The sequence below is a fragment of the Miniopterus schreibersii genome (assembly GCF_964146895.1).
Source record: "Miniopterus schreibersii genome assembly, chromosome: 1".
Classification (NCBI taxonomy): Eukaryota; Metazoa; Chordata; class Mammalia; order Chiroptera; family Miniopteridae; genus Miniopterus; species Miniopterus schreibersii.
In genome coordinates, this window is record NC_138101.1 from 1,946,281 (window position 1) to 1,965,137 (window position 18,857).

The 18,857-nt window shown below is 63.5% G+C and overlaps 1 protein-coding gene across 1 annotated transcript; it reads right to left on the bottom strand.

The window, feature by feature from the left end:
• Nucleotides 1-765: 765 nt before the first annotated feature.
• Nucleotides 766-18,467, bottom strand: CPZ (carboxypeptidase Z). Its single transcript, XM_081142163.1, has 11 exons — nt 18,358-18,467; nt 15,783-15,815; nt 14,447-14,821; nt 11,516-11,728; nt 9,543-9,739; nt 8,886-9,047; nt 8,365-8,523; nt 6,397-6,532; nt 5,173-5,312; nt 2,061-2,160; nt 766-1,250 (listed from the first exon to the last, which is right to left on the bottom strand). The coding sequence occupies exons 1-11, from the start codon at nt 18,431-18,433 to the stop codon at nt 892-894; spliced, it is 1,950 nt and encodes a 649-aa protein (XP_080998289.1). The 5' UTR covers nt 18,434-18,467; the 3' UTR covers nt 766-891.
• Between the last annotated feature and the right edge of the window lie 390 nt (nt 18,468-18,857).

The window sequence follows — 18,857 nt, forward strand, 5'->3', positions numbered from 1 at the left end:
ATCACTATGAACTCTCCTGCGTTTACCCTTTAAAAGAAAACGTGTCTAGCCCGGCCGGGCGTGGCTCAGCGGTTGAGCGTCGACCTGGGATCCAGGCGATCAGGGTTCGATTCCCGGTCAGGGCACATGCCCGGTTGTGGGCTTGATCAATGACTCTCTCATCATTGATGTTTCTATCTCTCTCTCTCTCTGAAATCAATAAAGATGTATTTTAAAAAAAGAAAGAAAGAAAGAAAATGTGTCTAGTCCACAGAGAGGGCCTGGAAGTCACACCCCTTCCTCCAGGCAGAGACACAGCTCACATCTCAGGGGTCCCGGGAGACCCTTCCTCCTGGAGTCAGGGCCTCGAGGCCTGGGGCCTCCAAGCAGGACCCTTGGGTGACACTATAGGGCTTGAGGTTCTTGCCAGCTCTCCTGCCCTTGAGGCCTTGACCCTGAGGGGGTCACCTGCTGCCCACCGCCCCTCCTCCCAGCCTGGAACATGACCGTTCACCTCTGCACCCACCTCCCCGCACTCCCAGACACTGCTTCAGCCACAGGACCCAGCGCCTCGGCTCCCACTCGGCCCTGCACCACCCTCTCTCTCCACGCGTATGACCTTGGGCGTGACAGGAGCCTCAGGTCTCCCATCTGTAAGGGAGAGGCCCCTCCTGCTTTAGGGACCACGCACAGACAGTAAGAATGGCAGCCCTGTTGGTGGCCACCAGGGCGGCCTGGCTCCACCAGAGACCAACTCTTCCCCCAGCAGGTGCCTCACACGGGGCATCGGGTGAATAAAACACTTTAATAAAAGGGAAACGGCTTGATGGGATGTCCCTGGGACATGAGACCGAGAGCCCGGGGCTCCGGCCAGAGGCGCTGGGCCTCGGCGTCGCCCGCGGACCCCGGCACCTAGTACTTGAGCAGCCAGAGCGGCTTGTGCTGGCTCAGCGCCGTGAAGTAGGACCACCACCAGGGCTTGCTCCCGCTGCCCGGCTGCCTCCGCGGGGGCTCCCGGCCGGGCTCCTCGGGCTCCCCGTGGGGGCCCGCACCCCCTGGCGGGTATCGGAGCCCAGGCCCGCCTCTCCGAGGCCCGGGAAGGAATTTCTTGGGTCCGGTCCCCAGTGGCTGGAGAATAAAGTCCACCCGGCCAGCCCTCTTCATCCGGGCGGGGATGGTGACTTTCTTGATGACCTTGGAGTAGCCGGGAGCTTGAGCAATGACTATGTGGGACCCTGGGGGGAGCAGTCTCCAATAGTCGCCATCTGGGGCTGTTGACAAATAGAATAAAACAGTTCTCAGACCTGGGCTCAGAGTCAATCTGGAGATGGTGAGTAATGGGAGTCAGAGGGGGCGTTAGTCTGGAGGCAGAGAGACCCCAAACTTACACTTGCCTCTGTAATGACCTGGAATGCCCTTCCCACCTCCTCCCCCTATCAAACTCCTATTCATCCCTCAAAGCCCTGCTCAGGCGCCACCTCCTCTCTGAAGCCTTCACAGGCCACCCCACCCTCCATCCCCAGCTCATACACTTAGCCCTCCCTCCCTCCTCTGGACCAGGTAACTCATATCAGTGTATCTGACTTTCAAGTCAGCTGTGAAATCCTGAGGGCACCTGGAGCCCTTACTGGATGGGCCAGTTTATCAGTGGGACCTAAACTCCGGGATGTGAACAAATGGGCTCACGGACTGGACGCAGCAGCTCCCTCCTGTGATTTTTGAGAAGGTGGCTTTTCCCAGCACAGTTTTTTTTTTTCCTCATAAGTTTTTATTGGGGAAGATGTCAAACATTTCACACTGATTTTTTTTATGTATTTTTAAAAATTCCTCACCTAAGGCTGTGCTGAGAGGAAGGGAGAAAAAAAAACATTGATGTGAGAGAGAAACATCGATCGGTTGCCCTCTGTGCATGCCGGACTGGGGGTCAAACCAGCCACCCAGGCATGTGCCCTGACCGGGAACTGAACTGGCAACCTTTCGGTCACAGGATGATGCTTAACCAGCTGAGCCACACCGGCCAGGCACCCCAGCACCGTTACTTCTTGACGAGCATGGCGACTCGGGCGCAGAACGGCGCTCACCTGTGGTGATGTCATGGCGAATCCCCTTGACGGAAATGCGGGCGTTTTTAACCGGCTTGCCAAACTTGTCCATCACCACGCCCTTGATGCCCCGGTGCACCTGCGGGGAGCAGAGGCCAGGGCATGGGCGTGGCACGGGCCCTGCACAGCCTGCCAGCTGCCCAGCCGGTCCCCGGCCAGCTCCATGGAGCCTGGGTCTCGGGTGGTTGAGCCCACCCCTCGCTTGGCCTTCTTGAGTAAGTCACTCCCCTCTCTGGCCTCAGTTTCCTCATCTGTGAAATGAGGGTGACCAGTGGGCCCATCTACGGGGCGGTCAACCCATCCCTGGGTCTGTGAATGACCTGAGTCCTGCTGGAGCGTCCGGCTGACAGCACCTCCCACGCTGTGAGCATCGAGCAGAAAACCCTTCTGTCCACCGGCTAACACCTGAGTGGCCCCCCCGCCTTCATAATCAGAGCCCTGGCCAGGTTCTCTCTGAGGGGAGGTCCTGAAGGCAGCGTGGGCCACCGGGAGGACAGGGCCAGGGGCTGGGCCCTGGTGTCTCTGACCTTGGGCAAGCTACCTCGCCTCTCACGGTGGCCGCCCCATCTATGAAGCGGGATCAGGCGGCCTGCTGGGTGCTGGAAGGTTAACAATACATAGTAATAGGGACCGCGCCAGAGCTGGGGCATGGAGCCACCCCTCCCAGCTGTGCACTGGCCCTGAGCACACCCGTGGGTCCTGCACACAGCCCATGGTGAGCCTGGGATGCAGCACTTTCCTAAAGCAAACCTCCTCCCAGAGCTGCCTGACCCTGCTCACGCGTCTCCTCCTAAAACAGTCGGCAATAGGCAGCCAAACCGCCCTTGCTCTACTGGGCTGGAAACAACCTGGGTCCACAGGTCACATCACATGAGGTCGTGACCACTGCATGGGAGGGGAAACAGCGCAGTGAGACTGGTCTCTCCCAGGAGGCTGCTCCACCCCAGTGTGGCCCCAATACCTCGTCAGCTCCCTCACCTGGCCAATTCCTCTCCCCTTCGAGACACAGCTCACAATTCTCTTCCTCCAGGAAGCCCTCCCTGATGACTGGCCACAGCAGGGGCCTCCTCTGGGGTCCCACGGCCATGGACTTCCACTCTCCCAGGCCTGACCTCACTGTAATGTCACTGACTACTCTCCTGGCCCCAACCTGAGAGCAGAGGCCAGACACATAGTAGGGCCTCATTCGACGTCAGCTTGCGCTGGTTGGGTTTTATTCTGTCCTTGCCCTCAGGCTGAGGACTCGTCTTCCTGTGGAACCTGGACGCGGAGCTCTCTGGCAGGAGGGAGAAAAAGCGAGCACCCCTCCTTTCCCCTCCCCACAACCCAGGGAGATGGAGACACCCTCCCAAGGCCTGGTCAGGATCACGGCGAAAACGGCCTCAATGGGCCACGACAGGCCCGATCCTTATCAGAAGCCGGCCGGCTTTCCTGAGGGGTCGTCCTCAGGGGCAGCCATGCCCGACCACGGGCTGCCCAGCCATCCACAGCATCCCGCTCGCTATTAAATCTTCATATCCCAAGACTTCACATACAATATCCTCGGAGCAATCCCAGCTCCACTCAAGGCTCCTTAAAACTCATTTTCACCAGACGGCCGTAAAATGAAATGGGGGGGGCTGGCCTCGAGCCATGACTGAATGATGACTCGCCCCACACAGCCAGAGGTTGTTGGCTCGGCCATAAAACAGAAACCCAAACGCTAATGTCGTCCAGTGGTTATCTCTGCCTTTCTCCTGTTGCTATGGCGGCTGACCCCTGGCTCTGCCTGGCTCTCGCCTAGAGGAAGGTCCCTGATCTTTCTAGAAAGGAAGAAAGTCATGGACAGAACTGGGACTTGGGGCAGGCAGGTCTCAGTTCACGCTCTGGGCAGTCGCTGGTGACAATGGACAGATCGGCCCCATCACCCTCTGTCTCTCCTCTGGCTGTCACACAGCCGCTGAGAGCCAGGGACAGGAGCCGGGCATGGCCCAGAGACCCCAGACCAGCACCTTCCTTCCCCGGCACCCACTCCTCCATCTATAAAATCGGCACCTGTCTACTGCCCAGGACTGGTGCCAGAATTTTTTAAAAAAATATGTTTTTATTCATTTTGAGAGAGAGGGGAAGGGAGAGGGAGAGAGACATAGAAACATCGATGATGAGAGAGTCATTGATCGGCTGCCTCCTGCACGCTCCCTACTGGGGATAGAGCCCACAACCCGGGCATGTGCCCTGACCGGGAATCGAACCTTGACCTCCTGGATCCTAGGTCGATGCTCAACCACTGAGCCACGCCGGCCGGGCTGCATTTCATTTTGACTCCCTCATTCCTCTCCTGCCTGCTGCCTTATTCAGAACCCCGTGCCACCCCCCGGCTGTGAGCCACACTGGGGAGACTGAGGTCTGGGGCAAGGCTGGGAGAGGTGGCTGGACACCTGGCACTGAGTCCCTCCTGTGTCACCTGAGACTTGAGTCTCGAAGTCCAGCAAGGGGTTATTTTAGTCACGTTGTCCAAAGCCCCCACTCACTACCCCCTCAACTATTCCTGGGAGACCTCGGCAGCAGTCACCCCTCCCCCTCCCTCACCAGCCTGTGCCATCCTGTCTGCGGGCAGACGTGCCCAGGGCCCTGGACCACACAGACACCCTGCTGCCCAGAGCCGGGCCTCGCCCTGCCCGGTGCCCACCGCATTCCTATGGCCACCGGGGCCCTCGCCCACTGGCCCCTGCCCGAGCTCTCCTTGTCCCATCACCTTCCCCCTACTCCTTCAATACACAGCCCAGGTACTGCCTCCTCCAGGAAGCCCCCACGGCCTCTGAGGCTGGGTCAGGTGTTTCCCCTGGGCTGAGCCTGCCCCTGACTCTCTCCTTGTTCAATTGTGCCCCTTCGGGCCCTGAGGCCCTTGCTATACGGGGACCCCCCCACCCCAGGGCACGGCCTGTGGGCGGAGGCCAGGGAGGCTTCGGTTGTGAATAAGTGGGCGCTTAACTAACAAACAGGTGAAATATAACTACGTAGGTGGGCAGGGAGCCCCCATGCAGAGTCTAGAACCACATGCTGGAGGGGCACCCTCGCCCCAGCCCGCGGGCAGAGCGAGGCTGCCGCTCACCATCTCCACGAAGCTCAGGAGCGGCTCCTTGTTGTGCTCCCAGAGGGTGTGGAGGGCCTCCTCGGGGGGGAACTTCACGCAGCCCAGCTCCACCGTGATCTCGAAGCAGTTGCTGTGCAGGTAGTTGAAGTCGGACATGCCTGCGGCACAGGGGCAGCTGAGCGGCCACATCGGGGGCCGCGGGGTCACAGGGGCAGGTGGCGGGGTCACCGCCCCGCCCCACAGACGGGCGAGGGAGGCACAGGCGTTTGGTCCCACAGGTGAGGGGCCCTTGCTCCGTGCCCAGCCCTCACCCAGCCAGCTTTAGCAAACAACGGCGCGGGACGTCCAGCTCAAGTTGGGTTTTGGAGAAACAGCGAATAACGTTTGAGGTAAGTATATCCCCAGCTGTATTGGGGACATACTCACAAAGCACCGCAAATTCTTCCTTATCTCCCTGAAATTCGACTTTAACTGGAGGTCCTGTTCCGTCCAGCAGCCCTACTTAACCCTCAGACAGCAAAACAGAACTGGACGCACGAGTGGGGTGTGGAACCGGCTGCTCATTACCCAGAGATGGCAGCGGGGTCCCAGGTCTTGTTCTGCCACCAGAAACTAGTCTCCCAGCCCATCTTCTCCAAGGGTCCAGGATCCAGCTCCCAGAGAAAGCTGCTTTGGAGGGACCCTGGACCCTGGGCCCCGGGACCCGCCCCTGCCCTGCCCTGCCCTCCAGGATAGGCCCCTCCCCTGGCCCCGCCCACGACAGACCCCGCCCCTGCGACAGGCCCCGCCCCTGGCCCCGCCCCCAACAACAGGCCTCGCCCCCCACGACAGGCCCCTCATTCCCTCCCCAGCCCAGCTCCTCCCCCTGCCCTCCTCTGCCCCGCCCCCCACTAGTCCCCTCCCATTGCCGCGCCCCCAGGCCCCTCCCATCCCGCTAGGCCCCTCCCATTGCCCCCTGCCCCCGCTAGGCCCCTCCCACCTCGTTAGGCCACTCCCATTGCCCCCTGCCCCCGCTAGGCCCCTTCCATCCCCCTCCCCGCTAGGCCCCTTCCCTGGACCCGCCCTCCCCGCTAGGCCCCTCCCACCTCGTTAGGCCCCTCCCATTGCCCCGCCCCACTAGGCCCCGCCCATTGTCCCGCCCCGCTAGACTCCTCCCATTGCCCCGCCCCTCTAGGCCCCGCCCGTCCCCGCTAGGCCCCGCCCATCGCCCCGCCCCGCCCTCCCCTGTCCCGCAGGCCGCACCTCCGGTGAAGCTGTACCAGTCGGCCCCGTTGATGATGCTGCCCCTCTTCAGGAAGTTGCCCCCACACCTGTTCTCTGACTTGTCCATCATCATGGGGTGGACATCGGCATAGGCTCTGGCCAGCAACTTAAACATCTGGAAAGGAGACCAGAAAAGAGGTTCCCCGAGGCCAAGAGCAGAGGTGGGGGGCTCTGCAGGACGCCCTCTGAGCTAGGGACAGCGGAGGGGCCTCCACAGCGGACACCTGCACACAGGTAAGACAGGGGAACAGTGTCCACGCAGGGGGCACAGCACGTGCAAAGGCCCGGAGGTGGGGCGGCCAAGCTCAGGGCACCTGTGGTGGGTCCGCGGGTACATCTCAGAGCCCCTGCACACCTGGCAACAGGCCTGACCTGGGGCATGGGCACAGGGCAAGGGCGCCCACAGGAGCTCAGGTGAGGCCAAGCATGATGGGCAAGGGTAAGTCAAATAAGGACACAGGCCAGGGGCCATGGAGACCAGCCTGCCTGGATCCTGCCACCTGTGACACTGGACAAACCGAGCTCATTTCCACTGGGGTGGGGGGTGGGTCCCCAGGGTTTGGCGGGCAGCTCGGAGCTGGAGCCCAGCTCAGGAGCAGGATTTCTGGTGGAGCAGGCAGGTATAGGGGGACTTATGGGGAGGAGCAGGTGGCCGTGGCCAGCCTGGGGGCCTTGAACACTGCCCTGAGGCACTGGCCTTCATCCATGGGGTGCCATGGAAGTTTGGGGGTGACGTGGGACACCCTGGCCAACGCCTCATCGGCTCCCCTGCTCCCCAGCACCTCTCCTGGGACCCTGGTTTCCACAGAGACCACCACGGGCTACAGGGCTGAGGATTATCGATTGCTGATTGATGGCTGGTGGGGAAGATGCTCAGCTTTCTGACCCTGCTGGGACTCATTGAGGTGAACATGCCCCTTGGGGACACCTTCAGGTATCTACCTCTGAGATCCAGAGGTGCTGTGCCCAGAGCCCAGGGGCTCCCACTGCCAGGGGCACAGGCCTCGCCTGTGTTGGCCCTGTGCTCTGACAACCCAAGGGAGCCAAGGCCTGGGCACCAGGAGAGACCACCCAGCCACCCCCGGGGGCACTTACTGAGCTCTGAGCACAGAACCTGGCACCCCTGCAGGCCCAGGCCTGTGCTGGCTGCGGGAGTCCATAAGCGAGTTAATGAGCGAGGGAAGGAGGGAAGGAGCCCGCAGCGAGCAGGTGAGGCGGGGAGCGAGTCGGGGAGCAAAAGAAGGCAAGGGGCTTCCCGGACCACCCTCCCGTCTCAGACTTTCACCCAAACAACAATGGGAAGGGACCCAGTCCCACCCGGTCACAGACCAGCCTGTGTGAGCTCCAGCACCGGGCACCGGGAGGGCCGGGGCTGGGGGCCTGGAGAGGGTCCCGTCATGCTCGCAGGCCTCACCCCTGCTGGGAGGACCAGGGAGGGAGGCCCGGGGAGGAGAAGGGCCTCCTCGGGGCCCAGGTGATGCAGGTGCCAGAATTCCCACCGGGGCCCACTGCACACCCCTCCCGGGGAGCTGATCCTGAAACCCGCCAGGCCCACAGGAAGGAGGGACGGCCTGAGCCCGGCGGGTGTCATGCGCGCTGCAGCACTGCCCTCTGCTGGCGGCTCCCGGAGCTGCCCTCCCCTCGGACAGGAAACACCAGGCAGCCTGGTGGGAGGGCAGGTGGCACAGTGCCCACCCTAGAGGCCCCCAGACTGGGACACCGACAAAAGGTGGGGTGCAGCAGAGGAGGGAGTGGCTGCTTCCAGCTGGGCTGGAAGGCTTCCTGGAGGAGGGGGCTCTGGAGCTGGGCCTGGAAGTCTCCTAATGATTCAGCGACTCTCTGGGCTCAGAAAGGATGGACACTAAGCCAGCCCAGAGGGCACTGCCCACACCGCAGCTCACCCTGCACCTATGGCATACCCACCCCGCCATGGTGCCCACCTCTCACCTTCTCGTCAGGTGTGGGAGAGAACATCTTCTCCTCATGGGGGTGCTGGGAGAAGTCAAAGGGGTAGGACACCACCAGGTCGCCCCCGTGGAGGCTGGCCGAGAGCACGAAGGGGGCGGTCCGCATCCACTTCATGATGGCCTTCGTCTCGGGGGCCACCTGCCCAGGATGGAGGAGCTGTCTCAGGACAGGGAACCACCTCACTGACCGCCTGGCTCGGGCACCGCTGGGCTCTCGCACCTGCAGCTCCTCCTGCCTGTCAGTCTTCCTGCCTCTTCGGGATGTCACTTCCTCCAGGCAGCCTTCCTAGGCGCCTGTCCCTGAGCACTTGCCAGGCTCTAGGTGCTCTCAATACATGCTCCCCGAAAGCCACCAACGCCCAGCAAGGAGCTATGGCCAGAGGGTAAGGCACTAACCACCAGGCTCTCCTGTCCTGGGGAGGGGCCACACCCGCACGCCTGGAATAACAGGCCCCCGGAAGGATGTGTGACTGGGCTGGGCGCGGGTGGGGCAGCTCCTACCTTACCCCCCCAGTAGTGCTGTGGAATGGCGATGTGGTCGGTGCGTGTGCCACGGGCGGCAACCAGGCGGTAGAACTCAGAGGTCAGGTCGGGGAAGTTTCGGTTCAGGTCCAGGTTCTGAGCGTTCTGCCTCCCGCTCGTCCACCCGTTGTAGCCGGCGCCCTGAAACAGGCCGCCCCACTGGGGTCAGCCCACCGCCCTGCTCCTCCTGGAGGGCGGGCTGTGGTCCCTCTGGCTTTACGTGAACTTGGAGCATGTCCACCCTTGACCCCCTCCGCCTTTTCTCTGGCCCCTCCTGCCCGGCCTCCTTGCTGACTCTCCAACCTGAGGGCCTGGCACTGGCTGCCCCCCCGCCTGGAGTGTCCCCCAACCTTTACACACTGCTCCCCCTCTCCTGCAGGTCAGAGCGCTTCCGACCTCCAGCCAGCGCCCTCGCCCTCGCCCGACCCCCTCTCATCGTTTTCTCTGGAGTGGCATCACCTTTGTGACACACCACGGACTTATCACATCTGTCCCCGCTGCCCAAGCCGACGCTGCTGCTGCTGAATCCTCGGCCCCCAGCACGGGGCACACGCGGCCCCTCCCCGGCTGCCAGCAAACGAGTGACTGAGTGGGGGTGTCGGGGCACAGCCCTCACCGTGCCACCTCGGGGCTCACCTCGGCAGCCGCCACCTCATAGCCGTCGGGGTTCATGGAGGGCAGCAGGTGGATGCGGGTGGTGTTGAGCAGGCGCTGGATGCGGGGGCTGCCCAGCAGGTACTCGGAGCACAGGTACTGGGCCAGGTAAATGAGCATCTCCCGTCCCGCCACCTCGTTGCCGTGGATGTTGCCAATGAGCTTCACCTCGGGCTCCACTGGGGGAGACAGGGGGACCTGGGGGTGGTCTCGGAGCCCCCGGCTCCCCTCAGCCTAAGGCCCCCTTGGCAGGGGTGGCCAGTTCTGGGACCCACTCGTATTTGTTTTGGCCCCAGTGTCTCCGGCTAATGAGGTCTCCCTGAGGCCATCACTTTCGTTGGGGTCATTTGTTATGTTTAGACGTAATTAGCAGCAGGAGGAAGCGAGAATATTAATTAATAATACATGGTATCGCTGGTCTGTGCGAGTTTCACTGACGGCCACGCTTCAGCTTGTGTAATAAATTAAGGTAACACTGGTGCTTCGATGGGCAGGCAGACAGCCAATAAATGAGTAAATGAATGGAAAAAAGGAAGGGGGGAGGGAGGGATGGATGGATGGATGGATGGATGGATGAACAGGTGGGTGGATGGATGAATTCTAGGGAAAAGTGAACCAGGAGCCTGGCAGCCTTGCTAGCTGGGTGACCTGAGGCAGGTCACTTCTCCTCTCTGACCCTCACATTACTCATCTGAGCAACGGTGCCTCGCTCCCTGGCTGTGTGTGGTCCACAGCCTTGCAGCTGTGGGAGCAAACCCTCCCGTTCCTCCTGAATCTGGAGGGTGTAAAGGACCCTGGGGCTTCCGCAGCAGTCAATTTCCTTGCCTTCCGGGCAGGGAGCACCCCTCGTCCACACCTTCCAAAGCTGCAGGCCTTTGAATTTGGCAGAGCCCGTCTTTAGTCTCTTCTGGGGATTGGTGAGGGACCAGCCCTCGCCACGAGCTGGGGGGGCAGGAGGCAGGGTGGCCTTGGAGGCTGAGGGGCTGCATGACCCCCGTCCATGCTGCCCAAGCCAGTAGGAGAACTGGACTGAGGGTGGCCAGCCCAGCAAAGGTGTATTTTTCCATAACTTACAAGGACCAAGGGCTGAATGGGGTCTGCTTCTAGATCCACCCCGGCCGACTCACGTGGTCACGGGGACGGACGCGCAGGGGGCAAGGCCGGGGAAGGACTGGCCCCTCACCCATCCCCGGGAGAGGCCTGGAGAGGGCCCTGTGCTCGATGCTCTTGGTGCCCTGAGGGGCGGGGGGTTCACAGTCACCTGGCCACACAGGGAGCAGGCTGTCCAGCCAGGGGCAGGGTCTGGATTCAGGGCCAGACCCCAGCCCCGGCCCCAGGGCCCACTGCCTTGTCCTCGCCTGCCCCTGAAATTCAGTCCCACGGTCACTTTTCTCAGTGCCCGGGCTCCTGGCCCGAGCAGCCCTTGGCCAGTCATGACTGGAGTGAACTGTGACTGGGGTGAAGTCTGACTTTGCCCTGAAAGGACAAATATGTGGCATTCTCCACGTGACTGTCCCTCATCTCAGAACAGGACCGCTGGGGCTGGTAAGACCTCAAATGGACGTGGGCTTTTCATGGAAAAGGGGCTTTTTTCACACGCTCTGTGATATAATGTTCACCACGCAGCTGAAAGGAGCCAGCACTGGGCGCTGCACACACCCGCCTGGGGCCTGGGCGCACACAGAGCCTGCAGCCTGGAGCCCTGCCTCCCCCCCCCCCCCGACTCCTCCCTGACAGTCCCCCGACTCCCAGCAACATCGCTAAGTGGTTCCGCGTGGCCTGTGGGATGTGGCCGTGCACCAGGCAGAGCCCTGTCCCCTGAATACCGGGGGCTCTGATTAGAACCCTGGACCCCGGCGTGTGCACCCCAAGGCCAAGCAGACCCCGGGGCCTTTCCCAGAAGCTGGGACCCCCCCAGCCGCTCGCTGGGGCGCCTGCCCGTGACGGTGGCTTACTCAGCTCGTGCTGGCCGGGGCGAGCCGAGAGCTCTATGACCAGCAGCTCCTTGCCGTCGAAGCTGCGCCCGATGCTGTAGGTCCTGGCGATGTGGGAGCAGCGGGCCGCCGTCCGCCTCAGCACCCGCACCATCCTGGCGTAGGAGTGGTGGGAGAAGTCAATGAAGGTGGCCGGCAGCCCAGACGGCAGCGCCTCCTCCGCGTCCAGGCCCCCTGGGGAAGAGAGGGGGTGCCAGGGTCAGCCTCAGGCCGGCCTGCTGACCCCCACGCCTGGCCCCCAGGACTGCTTGGGACCGGGAACACCCCGGCGCCCTCACAACCCCCCACCTCCAGCATACTTTGGACAATCTGTTTTTGTTTGAAATTAAAAATCCCTCTGATTTTTTTTTAGAGAGAGGAAGGGAAACGGAGATGGAAACGCTGATCAGCCGCCTCAAGCACGTCCCCTACGGGGGGTCGAGCCCACAGCCTGGGATGTGCCCTGACGGGGAACGAACCGGGCACCTCTTGGTGCAGGGAACGGGCTCAACCACCGAGCCACACCAGCCGGGCCCCTCCACAATTCTTAGTGTCCACAGCTAATAACAGCACCCAACAGACATATAAAGCAACGTAGTTCCTAAGTTATTGTGAATAAAAGTAATAACTACTTTGGAAATTCTATAAAATACAGAACAGAGGAAGAGACAGGCCTACAGAGCCCTCAGTCCAAAGGAAACTGCTTGTCCTGCAGCCTCCTGACCGTGTTTCTGTTTCCCAGGACCACCTGCCAGAACCTGGTGCCAATGTGGGTCCCCGCCCGCTGAGACCCCATGATCATGGGGCTCCCCACCTGCCGGGACCCTGTGCCAACCCGGGTCCCCATCTGCCTGTTTACTCAGCATCCGGATGGAAAAAATTTCGACACCGTGGGCCAGGCAGCACCAGCTCTGCCAGGCGCATCCAGCCTGAATCCCGCCACCTGAGGGCTCGGGCGACTGCTGCTCTACCCTGACCCACAGGACAGTGAGCACGGCTGGGCGTGGGGCACCTTCCCCATTCTTCTCAAAGCTTCCTTAGGAGGAATTCCTGGGCTTCTAGGTCGGGGGAGCCACAGCCCCCTGGACTTCCCGCCCGCTCACTAGAGCACACCCGGGTCCTGGCCCCGGCCGCTCCCTGCCCGCCTCCTCCCCACCCGGGGTCTGTGTGCCCGCGCTGGGCCCTGCAGGCTGACCCAGGGAGCACCCACAGTTAACCGGGGTCTGTGTGCCTGCGCTGGGCCCTGCAGGCTGACCCAGGGAGCACCCACAGTTAACCGGGGTCTGTGTGCCCGCGCTGGGCCCTGCAGGCTCACCCAGGGAGCACCCACAGTTAACCGGGGTCTGTGTGCCTGCGCTGGGCCCTGCAGGCTCACCCAGGGAGCACCCACAGTTAACCGGGGTCTGTGTGCCTGCGCTGGGTGCTGCAGGTTCACCCAGGGAGCACCCACAGTTAGCGCTTCTCCCTGAGTGTCTCCTCTGCCCTGTGGTTTTGTTTCTGCTCAAACACATGGAACCGGCAATTTGGTGGCGGAGTTGCCCAAAATACTCCCTTCCCAGCCAAGTCCACAGGCCTTCCCAGGGCGGAGAGTCTGGCTCCTTCCTCTCCCTCCCAGCCCCGCCCCACCGCCCGGGCCGGTTTCCGGCCTCCGCACACGCAGAGTGCTGTCCATGGACCCCCGGCACCTGCACAGCAGCCCCTGGAGAAGATGGGGCCGACCCCACCCGGAGCCAGCTCCAGGGTTAGCCTGAGCCCCACGCACCCACGGAGCGGCAGAGCCGGGGCCCAGGCTGGCTGGAGGCAGCCCCTGCCGTCCTCGACATGCCCATGTGAGCCGAGGACCCGACGGGCTCACAGCTCGGTCCACCCAGCACCTGGCTCGCACCTGCCACCACCGCCCCCCAGGGCTCCCTCTCTGTCATCTAGACAATGGGGAGGCGACTACCATCAGGGTGGTTGTGGGTTTAAATGAGACCCACGTGCGTGGCACTCAGCCCAGGTCACGTGAGCCTCACTGTTCGTTTCAAGACGTGAGGACGGGAGGCCGGCAGCAGACATCTGCGCTGTCCAGCATCACAACTGGCCACTTGGGGCTATTTATACTTCACTTAAATTCATTAAAACCAAATCAAATAAAAACTTAGACCCTGAGTCGCTCTAGCCACATTCCAGGCTCAGGGGCCACGTGTGACCAGTGGCGTCTGCCGGGACGGCACCGAGAATGCTCACGCGGTGGAAAGCTGTCGGCCGCGCCGCCGTGGGTGGCTGGCGGCCCTGGGGGTGGCAGTCCCGAGCCCCTCCTCACCCGCTCTGAAAGCCCAGCAGGCAGCGCAGCAGATGTGGGGTCAGAGGCACGGACAGGCCTTCGGCCCAGGCCCGCGCAGAGCCCTCCCCCTCGGCACCACTGCCGAGAAGCCCTCTAGAACTTCCTCGCACATCTCCTGAGACGAGTGGCTCACCGCCCACGGCTGCCCACTCCACCGCTGCTGGTGTGCCCACAGGAGGAACCAAAGCCCCGCTCTCTGCAGACCCTACTGCGGCTGCCGTGAGCCCACCGGGACCCAGGGACAGCATTTTATGGGTCTGGCTGCCGGGCAGCACCCTGCGTGCGACCCTTCAGGGCCAGCCGCAGGCAATGACGGGCGTGGCCTCGCAGGCCTCAGGCAGGGCTGTGCCCCCCCCCAGCCTGGAGTACAGCCCATGTGCCCCAGCGTCCTGGGGGCTGCCGTCCAGGCCCCAGGCCCCCGGCAGCCACAGTCTCACCGTCTGGGCTCCAGCACAGGCACCTGGATGCGGCCTCCTCCCAGGCCCTGGCTGAAGCACCTTCCCCACCCTGACTGTTGTCCTGTTGGGCCACCCGGTCGCCTGACCACTCAGCACCCCGACCCCAGAGCCCCGCAGGCCTCCGCCTACCTCGCAGCTTCTCCAGGGGGTTGTAGCAGTCCTCCCCCGCACCCCCGAAGTAGCGGCCGCAGTCCAGAAAGTAGGGCCAGGCCATGTCGATGGCGTCGAAGGCGGGCAGGCAGGCCTCCCGCAGGGCCTCGCAGACGTGCCGGCAGGGCCTGCGCGCCCGGCCGCCCTCGCAGCGCGGGGCCAGCACGGCGCAGCCCAGCAGCCGCAGGTCAGGGTTGCACTGGCCCTCCAGGAGGTGGTGCAGGACGCTCAGCAGGATGTACTCGGAGCTGGACTCCACGGCCTCCCGGGACCGGTGCTCCAGCGGCGTGGGGAAGGCAGTCTGGTTGTAGGCGGCGTCACTGCAGGTCCTGAGCTGCAGGTCCACGCACCTGGCTGGGGAGGAGGGGTCACAGGTCACTCCCTCCCACGAGCACCCAGGAGGACCCACACTGCCATCTGCCACACACTTACTGAAGGTCTGCTGTGCCCAAGCTGACCACAGGGCCAGGGCCCACGGGGAGGGGGTCCTGAAGTCTGGCTGGGGAGAGACGGGGACAAGGGCTACCTCGGAGGAAACCTGGGCCGGTGGGAGGTTCAGAGAAGGCTCCTGACCCTGACTGGGCTCAACTGCTCACTAGTGACAAGCCAGCCTGGCCTCTCTGGGTCTCAGCTTCCACATCTGTGAAATGGGGGCAGGAAAGCTAGCCTTGCCAAGGGTTTGCCACCTTCCTTAGGGCACATTGGGGAAATATTTTCCTGCTTTTTAAAAGAAGTCTAGACCCTCCACTTGGAATATAGCAGATGCCCAATCTGGCAGGAGGAGGCTTGAAGAATGCCTGCTGCTGAGCCCTTCAGATACGTCAGGCCCCACGTGACCTTCAAAGCCATCCACGAGGGAGCCTCCTCGGTTTACCAGGAGAAAGTCAGGGCCCAGGGGGAGGGCTCGTCCCAGCCTAGTCTCAGCAGGTGCTGCCCAGGGCTGAGACAGGGACACGGAATGAGAAGCGAATGCTGAGGGCAAGGCTGGGCCTCAGTGCAGGGAGCCACCTGGGGGGGGGGGGGCTGGCGGTGGCAAGAGGGATGGGGGAGCAGGGAAGAGACAGCTCTGCAGGAGCCAGGCCTAGCTGGCAGGGGGAGGTCCTTTCTTGTCCGTTTGGTCCCATTTCTAGCTGCTTAAGAAGCAGCTTAGATTTGACTGATGCATTTGATTGACGGATTTGACTGATGCATTTGATTGGCAGATTCATTACACTTCAGAACCACGGGCTTGGCTCTTTAAAATGCTCTGATAGTGCTGGGGGAGGGGGCCTGCGTTGCTCCTATATACAAAAACGAGGGCAGTCCACACACGTACCACTGTCTGAGGCCGTCGGCTCAGGGCAGCCGCCTGCAAAGAGAAAGCAGTGAGGTTAGGGGTGCGGATCCTGCCATCATCCCAAAACTCACTGGCGCTCGCCGGACACCCGGTCCACCGCTGGCCCCTTGGGGCTTCATCTCACTCAGTCTCCACAGCTCCCTCTGCATCTATGTGGCCGTCCCCCCCCCACTGCACAGGTGCAGAGACCGAGTGTCACTAGGGTCACATGACCTGCAGAAAGCAAGACAGCCAGAGTGGAGGGGGTTCCCCAAAGCCAGGGGCTGAGCGGCTCCCTGCAAACCTGTTCCCAGGAGGAAGAAGCCCGCCGGCATTTGCCCCGTCTCCCTGAGCTTTTGCCGGCGGTTCCCTCCAGCAGCTGAGCAACGCGTCTCAGAAAATTCCCGAACAGTGAGCAGGTGGCCTCGGAGCCTCGCCAAGGGATCCACCCACCACTGACTGACCCCTGGTCATTCGGAGTCCCCAGGAGTCGGGGCGCTGGCTCCCTGCCCTCCAGAACACTTGGCAGGTGCGCTGTTCCTCCACTTCCCGGGGCGCGGGCCTCTTCACAGAGAACAACACACAACAATTATGGGGCTCAGGGGCCCTCCTCGAGGCCCAGACACATGGACCCAACAGCGAGACCCTGAGAAGGCCCCTAACACCAACCACAGCCACTGTCACCTGCAAGGTCCCTGTCAGAAGCAGGTCTGTGAGCGCCAGGAGGGAAGAACTGACCTGGAGAGCCCTCCAGGAGTCCCGGGGGGGGGGGGGGTCAGGAAGCAGGAAGGGAGACGGGGTGCAGGGGAGAGGCGAGGAGGAGTGGGAGGAAGGCTAGGACAAGAGGGAGAAGGCCCGGGATCTAATCCTGTAGCCTCATCTGAACCCTGGGTTAAGTAAATTTTGTTATGAAAGTTAATTTCACCTGTTTCTTATTAGCTCTTTAGTGTGGCTACTAGAAAATGTAAAATTACTGGATGCATGTGGCAGGCCACACGCGACCGTTACGCCTCACGACCACAAGGTGTCAGCATTTCTTCAACAGAGGGACGGAGGCTGACCGGGGCTGGCCATTCTAAAGACCAGGTGGGTGGTTCCTCCCGGCCAGGGCCTCCTCTAATACCCGAGAAACCTGCATGAGGTCAGAGAGGTCAAGCCACCTGCCCAAGGCCACACAGCGGAGTAGAGGAGTTGGAATTCGAACCTAGGCCCGCCTGGCCCCTAGGAGCGTGAAGGTCTCCTCAGACCCCGGGCTCCCTATAGAGACCTGGAGACCTCCACCAGGCAGGGGACAAAGCAGAGGGGAGACAAAGGCTCGGGTTGTCTCTGAGCCCCTGGGGCCCGTGAGATGGGGACAGGCTTAGTCCCGGATAGGACAGCCTGGGTTTGAGCTGTCCAGCCCCCCTCGCCCCATGCCCAGCTGCAGCCTGGGACAGGCAGAACCTCCCACAGTCCACATGTGTAAGGAAGACGGTCTGGAGGAAGGACTTGCGCTAGAAAGAGTCACCGATGCCCGCGAGGAAGGTGAGGAGGGGTGGCCTGCCCTGCCCTGCCCTGTCCAGAGGAGAGGGCCGCACTTCCCTCCTGGGGGGGCAGGTCAGGGAAGGCTTCCCGCAGGGGAGGAACCGGCAAGCCTGCGATCCTGGGCGTTTCCTAGAGCTTCAGGGGCCCAAAGGAGGGTGCACCCGGGACCTTGTGCGAGTTCTACCCGCATCCCGCGTGCACGCCCGTGTGCCCAGGGCTCTCACACACACACACCTGTGCACCCACACGCCCTGGCTGGCCCTGGTCTTTCTGCAGAAAGGAGGGGAAGGCAGAGGGGAGGGAGCGGTCAGAGGAGAGAGTAAGAAATGAACGGCCAGCGCAGACACCTCTGAGGGCCGTGGGGCTCCGGGCTCCGGGCAGTCCCTTCGCAGGTGCGGCCACTTCTCAGGTGTCCACCAGCCCCGCCCACGAGAGACTCCGATTCTGACGCCCTGGGACCCTGACCCCAGGGGACCCCGCCCTCTGGGGGGGCAGGTGTCTGCTGCTGACGGGTCTCTGAGGACAGTGGACTAGGTGCAACCCCACCTTTTGATAGGAAGGGAAACTGAGGCCCAGGCCAGCAGAGGAGGTGTGGCGAGAACCCCAAACTCCACGCGTCCAACACTCTCAGGTGAGGTCTCGGGCAGACACCGCCCCTTGAGGGCCATGGGTCCCCCTCTCCATGCCCTGAGCCTCCCAGCAGCCCGCACCCCTCCCGGGCACTCCTCCCGGGCACCCCTCCCGGGCACCCCCCGCCCGGCCCTCTGCGCCCTCTTGGGGAGCCCCCGTCCGCATCACGGCAGAGCCGGGGGCCGAGGCTCCAGGTGGCCGGGGTGCAGAGCCCCGGCTCCGGCTCCCGCGCCCCACCTGCCAGGCGCCCCTCCCGCTGTGCCCCGGCCCGGCCGGACCCCAGGTCTGCGCAGGGCCCTCGGGTGCCCCAGCCCCGTGCGCCCCGCGAGCCCCCCCCCCCGGTCCGGGCGCAGGGCGCCCTTCTGGGGGGTTCTCCCCGGACCCGGGGGGGGTCCCCGTTCCCCGCGGGCGCCCGCCTCACCCGCGGCGTCCCGGGCGGGCCCGCACCCGGGCCAGGCGGCGGCGGCGAGCGCGGCGAGGGGCAGCAGCCGCAGCATCGCGCGGGCAGTGATGTGGCGGCGCCGGGCGCGCGGTTACGGCGCCGGGGGCGGGGCGCGGACCCTCCCGGGGCCCAGGCACCGCCCCGGGGCGGGCGCCCGCCCGGCTTCCAGCCTCGGCCCCGGCGCCGAGCGCCACGTCCCCGCACAGGGGGGTCCCCGGCCGAGCGCCACGTCCCCGCACAGGGGGGTCCCCGGCCGAGCGCCACGTCCCCGCACAGGGGGGTCCCCGGCCGAGCGCCACGTCCCCGCACAGGGGGGGACCCCGGCCGAGCGCCACGTCCCCGCACAGGGGGGGACCCCGGCCGAGCGCCACGTCCCCGCACAGCCCCCCCCCCCCCGGCCGAGCGCCACGTCCCCGCACAGGGGGGGACCCCGGCCGAGCGCCACGTCCCCGCACAGCCCCCCCCCCCCCGGCCGAGCG

Bases quoted from the DNA above. Each gene is read 5' to 3' on its own strand.
- CPZ (XM_081142163.1), bottom strand. From the start codon at position 18,433: ATGCTGCGGCTGCTGCCCCTCGCCGCGCTCGCCGCCGCCGCCTGGCCC. The intron at 14,822-15,782 runs GTACGTGTGTGG...CCTCCTCCCCAG, and splicing joins GCCGACGGCCTCAGACAGTG to CCAGGTGCGTGGACCTGCAG. The intron at 1,251-2,060 runs GTGAGCGCCGTT...ATTTGTCAACAG, and splicing joins TCGCCATGACATCACCACAG to CCCCAGATGGCGACTATTGG.